The sequence below is a fragment of the Gadus morhua genome, chromosome 14, assembly GCF_902167405.1.
Source record: "Gadus morhua chromosome 14, gadMor3.0, whole genome shotgun sequence".
Taxonomy (NCBI): Eukaryota; Metazoa; Chordata; class Actinopteri; order Gadiformes; family Gadidae; genus Gadus; species Gadus morhua.
This window is the reverse complement of record NC_044061.1, coordinates 24670823-24681302: the sequence shown is the minus strand read 5'-3', so window position 1 is coordinate 24681302 and position 10480 is coordinate 24670823. Positions and strand designations below refer to the sequence as shown.

The window sequence follows — 10480 nt, the reverse complement described above, 5'->3', positions numbered from 1 at the left end:
TTGGTGTTACAATATTTATTCCCAAATAAATTTGTTTGTCTAAAAAAAAAGGGTTATGAGGAGAGGATGAGTCTGCCCCCTAGGAGGCAAGGAGAGGATTCATATATCCACTAGGCTCCTAAGGGCCCGATCACAACAACCATTGTCTCCCGTTACCACGGGCAACGACAACAACACGAATGACGACCAGGTAGACGACACGATGGCAGAGGACAGCACACACACACACACACACACACACACACACACACACACACACACACACACACACACACACACACACACACACACACACACACACACACACACACACACACACACACACACACACACACACACAAACACACACACAAACTGTGTGTGGGAGAGACAAGCTGCCTATCCTACCACACAGCTGCCATTACCCTTTGTGTGTGTGTTTATGTTTGTGTGTCTGTGTGCTTGTTTGTGTGTGCGTCTGTCGCATGGTACTGTTTGGGGGTGTGGGGGAGGGAAGGGAGTTGGAGGTGAACGAGTTGGGAGTCAGAGAAGGATGGGGCTTGGGGAGGGAGATTGTGGGGGTGGGGGGTTGAGGTGAGCGATGAGAATTCAGGCGAAATTCTTCTTGAGGAAGTTGATGAGTCCGTTGGTGGAGGAGTCGTGGGAGGTCACCTCACCCGCCGCCCCCAGCTCGGGCTCGATCTTCTTGCACAGCTGTTTGCCCAGCTCCACTCTGATTGGTGGAGAGGAGGGTGAGAGAGAGAGAGACAGAGACGGATGGAGAGAGAGAGATGAGAGAGAGTGCAGACAGAGAGACAGATAGACAGAGAGAGAGAGAGGAATACACAGAGAGGGCAGACAGAGAGAGATGGAGAGATGGAGAGAGGGAGAGAGAGAAAGTTGTGGACAGAGATATGGATAGAGAGAGACCGAGAGAGGCCGAGAGAAAGAGACAGAGACAGAGACAGAGACAGAGAGAGAGAGAGAGAGAGAGAGAGAGAGAGAGAGAGAGAGAGAGAGAGACAAAGAGAGAGAGAGAGAGACAGAGACAGAGAGAGACAGAGAGAGACAGAGAGAGACAGAGAGAGACAGAGAGAGAGACCACAGGAATTAGGCGGGTCAGTGGAGGTCGTGTGATGGAACAAGTTAAAGTCAAGAGCATTCTTCTGAATGTAATGTTATATTTTGGGAGATGTTCCATAAGAAAAGTTTTTATCAGTCAATGACAGTATAATGTAATGTTAGTAAGATGATATTTTTAGCTGCTTCATATTGTTATGTACAGCTGCATACCAGCTATGTTGGTGGGTTAAAAAAGGTATACCGGTATACCTTGTTTCCCTTTGTTCAATGTAGGAAACATGCTGCATACATGAATATAAATGCAAATTCACTAAGTTAATGAGGAATAAAGAGTTTCTGTTTACAGAATGATTCCAACTTAGTATCATTTTCTTTCACTCACCCCCACTGGTCAAAGCTGTTGATCTCCCACATCACACCTTGGACAAAGATCTTGTGTTCATACATCGCTGTGAAAACAACAAGGAACAATGTTGGCCACGTTCGATCCAGACTGAAGAGCAGTTCAATTCGATTCACGTTATCTAAAGCAGAATAGCTCAGTTAAATTATATTGCTGTTACTATATCTGGAAAGCCCTAATGTTTTACAGTATAAATCAGGGTATTAATATTATAACATAGTTGTGTACTCAACAATCCTGCCAAGGGATTTTTCAGCGAGTAGTGTACGTTTAATTAGGCGTCAGGGGATACTTTGTATTTGTTAACCACTGACTGTGTTTCATTCTAAATATAGCCTTCTTAGTTTGTACTATCATCATATGTGGCTGAGCCAATGAAATAATGCTCTCACCAATAAGTGCCCCGAGCGTGTGAGGAGAAAGCTTCTTGAAGACGATTGAGGTGGTCGGTTTGTTCCCTAGGAACACCTACATTGGACAGAGAAACACCACGCAATGTGGTCAGCTCAGAGCAATTTATTTGTAGCCTATTTAGTAATTTGATGCAGTTTTGATACCTAGAACGGCCACTAGGGGGCAGCGATTCGTTATTACTGATCTGCGTTTGTGTGAACGACGTAAATGTCAGCGTGAGCTAATTATTGAGCTACGCATAGGGATTGTGAAGAATATCCCAAATATAATTTACTCAATGTCATGATTAACCAGTTTTTACAAGAAGTCTACTACAAAAAGTCATGCAATGCACAATATATCAAGGTTATTTTTAACTACAAGGATTCAGTCTTTCCAGGTGATCCCGTTCATTGATTAAGGACGTGTTCATTGAGGACAGTTTGCGTCTGCTGAACTGACTTTGTGAGGCAGGATTTTGTCCAGGGCCTCTCCGCTCAGACCGCTGGCCTCCAGTTCTTTCTTGGCCTCCTCTGTGGTCTTCCCCCTCATCAGGGCTTCCGTCTGAGCCAGGAAGTTTGCCAGCAAGATCTGTTGCACCATAGGGCATAGACTTATACCTCTGACACTACAATCACAGTAGAGCATATTCTGTAGCATGAACTATATTTTAGTGTATACTTGGGGAGGTGTAGATCACCGCTGATGTAATATACAGTAATAGCTATAGTTATCATGGTACCTTGTGGTGCAGGCAATCTCTGACAGGGTGCTGAGACTGGGAGGGGATCAGAAAATCAGCCGGGACCATGCGAGTTCCTGGGTAAAAAAGAAAGACAGAAAGAAGTGAATGCCGCTGGAGAATTACAAGGTATGCAACATGCCAGCCAAAACTTGCAAGGATTAAATGATGCAACAAACACATCAGCAATGTTTCCTTGTCTCCCCATCAGGAACGCAGCAATACCAATTCGAGAATGAAAAGGTATCAGAGATTCTTTCAGATACTTCATACTGGCCTTTGCGTCGCCGGAACGCAATTGACTTTACGCTTATGTTTTCAAACATGGAATGATTTAGGTTGCCTCTAAGATACAGAAAAGGATCAATACTTGTAATATATTCTGACCCTGAGGAACTTGGCATGAATCTTTGATAGTTGCGAAGTATCGACCGATACTTGGTAGTTTAGTTCTCAGAACTGGCACGGCGGCAGAATTAATTGTGCCTATTGGGTTGGTCCTTCTGTCTGCCCGTCCCTCTGTCAGCCTGTCTGTCCATCGGTCTGTCTCCATGCTACCCTCGGTACCTTGGTGGATGAGCTGGTAGAAGGCGTGCTGTCCGTTGGTCCCAGGCTCTCCCCAGACGATGGGTCCAGTGTGGTAGTTGACGCGGGTGCCCTGGTTGGTGATGTACTTCCCGTTGGACTCCATGTCCCCCTGCAGCCACAACACACTCATGCTCACTGACCCAGCTCCTGGGTCTACTGACCTGGCTAAGCGCAGGTCAAGAGCACACTAGGGTGAAGCTCAGAGGTCAGGATGGTGAATACTTTGATGAAGGGAAAGGGGATTCTGCGGTGCCACAATAAGAGCACATGAACTACGAAGTCCAGGTTAAAGGACGCACACATTGGGGGTTAAATGTAAGGATAATAACAATCACATGATTGCCGCACACATCTGGAGAACACCATATCCCAGCATGCATCTCTACGCCAAACTCCAATTAGCACTGGTCATCAGAGATCCAAACCCCGAAAAAAACCCACTGAACCCGCCTACACTGTCCAAATACCTGCTTTACACACATTCACAGCGAAAAACGAAGAAACAGACATACATAATTCATGTTTTACTTATTTTCTCCCAGTTCTGATGTGTGATGACAAGCTCTGTGCTGTAAACAAGTAGCTTGGTAGCTGTCCTCGCTAAACACAGTAAACAGCTTGGATCCATAACGAGTCAGCACGTCTTCTGACAGGTTTACACACTGCGCTCCCAGTTCTCAGACACATGCACAAGCTTCCCTCCTCTATGATGCAGGCGTACACTGCTCCTCTTCTTCAAGTCAACAAGTGGATTTTGTTTTAGTATCCACACCGCCGGTGTTGTGGGACGGCAGGTCATGGAGGGGCACTAGCCCGCGGAAAGAAGGGCCCAGTGTGTGGGGGTACAGACCTGCTGGAAGTAGGCGGTGAAGCGGTGCATGTACTGGTCGTAGGGCAGTATGGCGTGGGTCTCGGCGTGGAAGAAGTTGATGTACCAGATGCCCAGCAGCGCCAGCAGAACGGGAGCGTTCTGGTCCAAGGGAGCGGTGCGGAAGTGGTTGTCCTGTGGCGGGGAAGGCGGGAAAGCGGTTCTGTAATCTGAATCATCACATCTCATCACAGGGGGCGCATTGAAAGGCGGAGGCCATGGGATCATGTCTTACACTTCAGGCTCATGCTACTACTTATTCACACTCACCATCCAGTGGGCTCCTGAGAGAAGCTTTTCAAAGTTGTCGAAGCCTGCGGGGAAGATGGATGGATGGTGAAGCTTGTATCGCTTGGTTCGTTTATTAGGTGTGAGACATGGTTTGGTGGATTGGGTGATTGATTCTGTTGATGTTTTGAGAGGATTTTATGACTTCAGCGAGCCTCACTACTCAAGAACTCACCAATGTGCAGAGCGATAGACATTCCGATCGCAGACCACAGAGAGAAGCGGCCTCCTACCCACTAGAAGAAGAAATTCCCCGGTGAGAATAAAACTTCAACCAATGACTCTTACAAAAGTCTTTGCAATCATAAAGTATGTTTTACCTGTTTGCACGCTGACAACTCAACACAAGCACAACAAAACTCAACACAATATGTAGGGACGCAAACACCCTGCTGCCAGCCCCGTACCATTTAACACACATTTAAGTGTCAAGTACAAACTGTGCCCTCACAGCAGTTTCCTTTACAACGGCATAAAGGGCACAGGAGCGACGATGCAACCGCTAGTGGCCGCCTGACCTTTTCATGCTACTTCGCTCCTACAGTGACCTCTGCAGGAGAGAAGGTTGTTACCAATAATAACAGACGGGTCGGTGCTCCCCCCGCCCAACTGGCTTCTGGTTACCCAGCAGCTGCGGGTCAGCGCGTGCGGCCCGTAGCCCATTCGCGGCCCAACCGTCTTGTCTATTTATAGGCGACCGGACTGGGAGCCGAAGGGCTGAGGGAGAGATACAGGGGGTGTGGGGGAGGCGGGGGGGGTGGGGGGTGACTGCCACCCTGGTACTCACATCCCAGAACTCAAACATGTTCTCTGTGTCGATGCCGAAGTCCTTCACTTTGGGCTGGTGGGGTGGGTAAGAGAAAAGGTAGGAGAGAGAGATGGAGGAAGAAAGAGAGGGGGGGGAGAGATTTGATGAAAGAGAGAGAGAAGAGAGAGAGAGAGAGAGAGAGAGAGAGAGAGAGAGAGAGAGAGAGAGAGAGAGAGAGAGAGTGGGAGAGGGAGAGGGAGAGGGAGAGAGAGAGAGAGAGAGAGAGAGAGAGAGAGAAGAGCGATACAATTTGAGAGAGAGAAAATAGAGAGAGAGAGAGAGATAGAGAGCGAGAGAGAGAGAGAGAGAGAGAGAGAGAAATAGATAGGGGGAGAGATACAATGTGAGAGAGAGAGAGTTGAGTAATGAAGAGTAAGGAAGGAGCGAGTTATTTCAGAATAATTATATAATTGTTGAACTTTGGACAAATCATCACTTAGTTATTGTACAGTGTGACCCAATAGCACTTACGCCGTTAGTGGAAAGTGCCACAAAGTGCTTTGCGACCGCAGATTTCTGCGAGGGGGAGAGAGAGAGAGAGTGGGGGAGAGAGAGAGAGAGAGAGAGAGAGAGAGAGAGAGAGAGAGAGAGAGAGAGAGAGAGGGCTTTACTACACGCCGTTTCTAACAATGTAGTACAGCAGAGCAGTAGAATAGTTGGAGAATATTCTTCCAATATCCTTGGGCGATACCTACATCTTTGGCGTGCTCCAGGAACCATTCCTTGGCAGACTCAGCGTTGGTGATGGTCTCCTGGGTTGTGAAGGTCTGCTCAACAGAGAAGATGTGACGATACAGGGAAACACAACGGCAATAACGATGAGACGCACAATAACTTTTAGCACACTGGGAAACAACTGGCCAGCTGCCCCATCCTTTTCTGAGCGGAGGACAATATTGCATCGATAACAAGTCGGGGTTCAGCGTGAGAACAATATCCTGTGCTACCACTTATCATTATGTCGTGCATTCACCCCATCATTACGGTCTGCTGTGGCAGGTCTAATCAGCGCTATCCGCTGTGCCTGAAAGCCTGGAACAGCTGAGCGATGGCACAGACTCCAACGTCAGCATTAGCAACACTCAGCTAGTGAGCCTCTAAAAAGCACGACACGGCGTCTGATCCATCAGCACAACCCCTCGGGGTCTGATGTTATTCCTGACTAAACGGCTAATTGCACGGTCCTGTGTGGCTTGTTTTGGTTGGATAATGATTCCCATTTGCGGCTGAGGCCACAAAATGAGACACAAAACACGAACGCTGTGATGCATGAACTGACGACGCGAACCAAGCACCTTAGACGCGATGATGAACAGGGTGGTCTCCGCGTTGAGCTGGGCCAGGGTCTTGGCGATGTGCGTTCCGTCAATGTTGGACACGAACCAGACGCGGGGCCCGCCTTTGGAGTAGGGCTTCAGGGCCTCCGTCACCATCAGGGGCCCCTTGAGGTCCGGGAATGGAGAGAATATAGAGGAGGTGGATCAGTAGTGGAAAGGGTTTGTGTAAGCACACTGATAAACACATCAGTGTGCTTACACTGCATTTCGTCAGAGCAGGTAAACAGATCTTTATTTGAAAAAAATGCAGTTGCGGGAGGAAATATCAGGAGTCAATGCAAACTAGATGAGACTGCAATGGACATGCTTATGCATACAAACAGAAAAAGTACCGATATGGGAAAAGGGATGAAAAACGGGAACCAGCTTCAGTAAATAACACAGGGGACTCCTGTCCCTCTAGCTTCCTGACCACCATTCGATTTCTAGTAGGATTTCTTACTACTTCTATGGTTGCATTGCTTTCAGATTGAGTGTTTGGTACTGGAGGAGGAGACACAGGGAACACTAGGGAAGTAGATTGGGTTGGACAAGGTAGGGACCACCCACTGTCATATGTGGAAAGTATAATTGTTTCTCTAAAAAACATTGGCATTATCCATAACCGAAACAAAAACACACTCATACTCATGCTGCACTCACCAGATCCGATCCTCCGATGCCCACATTGACCACGTCTGTGATGGCTTTCCCAGTGTAGCCCTTCCACTCACCACTGCGCACTCTCTGCTCCCCAGGAGAACAGATCCAAAGAACACAATGACCATCCAGACACCTTGCTCAGATCCAAGTGCAAGTGGATGCTCAGACCATTGATGGCACTTTACAGGGAGATCAAATGGCCATACAGCCAAGGATCTAAATATATAAATCCTTTTGATTTCATGATGTTGAGTGCTGAGCCTGAGTGGAACATGCAGAGAGCGAGGGGTTGGGTGAACTTCCACTCACGTGGCAGAAGGCCTTCATCTTCTCCAGGACGGCGTTGACGTCCGGCATCACGTCCTTGCCCTCCACCACGATGGGGGTGTTGGAGCGGTTCCTCAGAGCTACGTGGAGCACCGCCCGGCCCTGGTGTCCCAAACACCACCCAGAAGATAATAGAGAGACGCAGACAAGATGAAACACCACCCAGAAGATAATAGAGAGACACAGACAAGATGAAACACCACCCAGAAGATAATAGAGAGACACAGACAAGATGAAACACCACCCAGAAGATAATAGAGAGACACAGACAAGATGAAACACCACCCAGAAGATAATAGAGAGACACAGACAAGATTAAACACCACCCAGAAGATAATAGAGAGACACAGACAAGATGAAACACCACCCAGAAGATAATAATGAGACACACAGACAAGATGAAAGACCACCCAGAAGATAATAGAGAGACACAGACAAGATGAAACACCACCCAGAAGATAATAGAGAGACACAGACAAGATTAAACACCACCCAGAAGATAATAGAGAGACACAGACAAGATGAAACACCACCCAGAAGATAATAATGAGACACACAGACAAGATGAAACACCACCCAGAAGATAATAGAGAGACACACAGACAAGATGAAACACCACCCAGAAGATAATAGAGAGATTCCTTCGCTAACTAAGGACAGAGGAATTATTGTAAAACTTGTTAAAAAGAACCCAAAGGTGGCCTCATCCCATTTCAAACCCAGGAGATCTTCCAGTCCTCCATTTAAGCTCTCATAGCATTCTAGATCTCAGCCATCCTTATTGGTTTCTACAAAGCACGACTAAAACAGAGTATTGAGGATAAACTCACGGACACCCAAAACGCATATATCAATTTCAGTTGAATAATTTATTTCTTCTGCACCATCCCCCCCACCAAACTCCCACACCATCCTCCGGTAAGGATCACGAAAACCTCAGTCTTCTACCCTGTTTCTGTGGCTACCGTCTACCAGCCCGCTAGCGTTGATGCTCTCTGCACGTACCCGCCGTCTCGCACCCGGAGGACTGCCTCGCTCCGTTGGCTGTTCTACCATCATGCCCTGATAAACCCCGACATGTGTTTCAGACCCCCACAGCACCGTGTCTGGGCTGCAGCCAAACGAAGCGTGCAGGTTACGCCTGTCTCCGCCTCACTACTCTTCATCTCACTCCACGGACGCCCCCCAAGGCCCCCGTAGGGTCTTCAAAACATACCAGCCTCTGATGATACCGCCCACTGTGTGGAGCAGGGTTCTCAGTCCACATAATTCTCAATTCAATCCCTTGGAAGCAATTTGAGACTCTCCCGAAATGTGAACGTCCCAAACTTAACCTTAATATTAACCTGAACACAAAGTGTTTCTGGTTGACCTGTGTTTGGTTTTGACCTGTAGCATTCACTTTGACTTTGACCTTTAACTTCTGACCTCTACCAACGAACGGGGACTTAGAGTCCTGTATCAGGCACTAGTTGTGCTGGTGAAGTTGCCAACTTTAATGGTTTAATGGCATAATTGCTGATTGATATCCTAGTTAATAAGGCTGTAACATGGTGTTCTGGGGATCATACACTGTGGTTCTAGGAAGAAGAACCACAGGTTTGTACAGTTTGGTGTGCGATGCTGCACCTCTGTGAAGTTTATCTTGTCTCCAGCGAACATCTTCTCTCTAGCAGCCTCCACACCTCTTGACTTGGCCTGGAGACAAAACAAGAAAATCTGTTGGTGTACCTGGAGGTAAATTATAAATGTATGTACACACACACACACGCACGCAAGCACGCACGCACGCACGCACACACGCACGCACGCACGCACGCACGCACGCACGCACGCACGCACTCACACACACACACACACACACACACACACACACACACACACACACACACACACACACACACACACACACACACACACACAAACACACACACACACACACACACGCAAACATCGCACACCTGCATGAATGCACTAACGCACCTATGCATGCACAGATTTAAATCCATGTGCATGTGCTTGTTCCAAAATGTGTATTTCTCATGTCAGCCTCAGAGAAAATGAATTCGTGATGAGAAGCGTGACTCACCAGCTCCACCAACATCTTCTTGACCTCATCGGTGATAAGGTTCTTCGAGTAATCCAGGAGAATGTCTCCATCCTCAGTCTTCAGTGTGGTGCTGTGATCACCGGATCACAAGGAAGACATAATAATGCAAACGATTAAACAAGGCAACAATAATAACCAGAACTGCAATAGCCGTGCTATTAACTATGCCATTAATAACTGTGCGATAATGTAGAGTCCTATGTTGTTAAATCAAAAACAAACACAGTACAACAGCTGTTCTATTTAATCTCCCGCTGAAGTGATATGAGTGATAGCATCATTTTCCATATAGCTGTCACCAGAATACCTTTTTAAATCAACTGTAATCAAACACTGATACTCATGCTGTATTGCATCTCTTGTTTGGCATTGAAAACCCTTCTATTATTATCAACAAAACAAACACACAGCACCATTGATGGCAAACAGATACCTGAACTTGTTGAATCTCTCCTTGTCAGCCTCAAACATGTGCCTCAGGTTGAGGTTCAGGTGGTGGGCTGTGAACCACTCCTGCAGCTTCTGGAAGTTGGGATCTTGCGTGAGGCCCATGTTGTTTGTGTGCGGGGGGGTCTTGCCTTGGTCGGTGATCGGTGGTTCTGCTCTGCTAGCCTGGCTGGAGTGGCAGGGAGCGGGCCAGGGTGAAGCCTTTTGAAGGGTGACCTTTCTGACACCCGCAGGCAGGTCCCGCCCACATGCCACCCTTAGCTCCAGAACGCTGCATACCGCTCGTCCACTGCTCTGCCATCCGCCCCCGTGGCTGGGAGAAGGTCAGCACAGGGCCGGCTCGGTTCAGTCGACAGACGTGTGTAAGCTCTTTAAGTTAATGATCGTTATGTTCGGTCAAAATAATGAACTACTGCAGCCGATTAGGACTTTGATAGCCCTGTTGATCAGACATGAGGACCTTAA

General features: G+C 47.6%; 1 protein-coding gene across 1 annotated transcript in view; it reads right to left on the bottom strand.

Annotated features, from left to right (window-relative positions):
* The window catches only part of gpib (glucose-6-phosphate isomerase b), a 10207-nt gene extending 2 nt beyond the window's left edge, over window positions 1-10205 (bottom strand). The window contains exons 1-18 of the mRNA XM_030377857.1: window positions 10002-10205; window positions 9548-9638; window positions 9088-9156; window positions 7441-7560; window positions 7132-7215; window positions 6448-6594; window positions 5848-5919; window positions 5624-5668; window positions 5132-5185; window positions 4520-4580; window positions 4327-4370; window positions 4039-4191; window positions 3168-3297; window positions 2601-2677; window positions 2321-2449; window positions 1858-1933; window positions 1445-1511; window positions 1-712 (exon numbers count right to left, since the gene is read on the bottom strand). The exon at window positions 1-712 is cut by the window's left edge and continues 2 nt beyond it. Of these exons, the coding sequence (XP_030233717.1) occupies window positions 589-712; window positions 1445-1511; window positions 1858-1933; window positions 2321-2449; window positions 2601-2677; window positions 3168-3297; window positions 4039-4191; window positions 4327-4370; window positions 4520-4580; window positions 5132-5185; window positions 5624-5668; window positions 5848-5919; window positions 6448-6594; window positions 7132-7215; window positions 7441-7560; window positions 9088-9156; window positions 9548-9638; window positions 10002-10120 (1662 nt within the window). The 5' untranslated portion in view covers window positions 10121-10205 and the 3' untranslated portion in view covers window positions 1-588. The remainder of the gene's footprint in view (window positions 713-1444; window positions 1512-1857; window positions 1934-2320; window positions 2450-2600; window positions 2678-3167; window positions 3298-4038; window positions 4192-4326; window positions 4371-4519; window positions 4581-5131; window positions 5186-5623; window positions 5669-5847; window positions 5920-6447; window positions 6595-7131; window positions 7216-7440; window positions 7561-9087; window positions 9157-9547; window positions 9639-10001) is intronic.
* Between the last annotated feature and the right edge of the window lie 275 nt (window positions 10206-10480).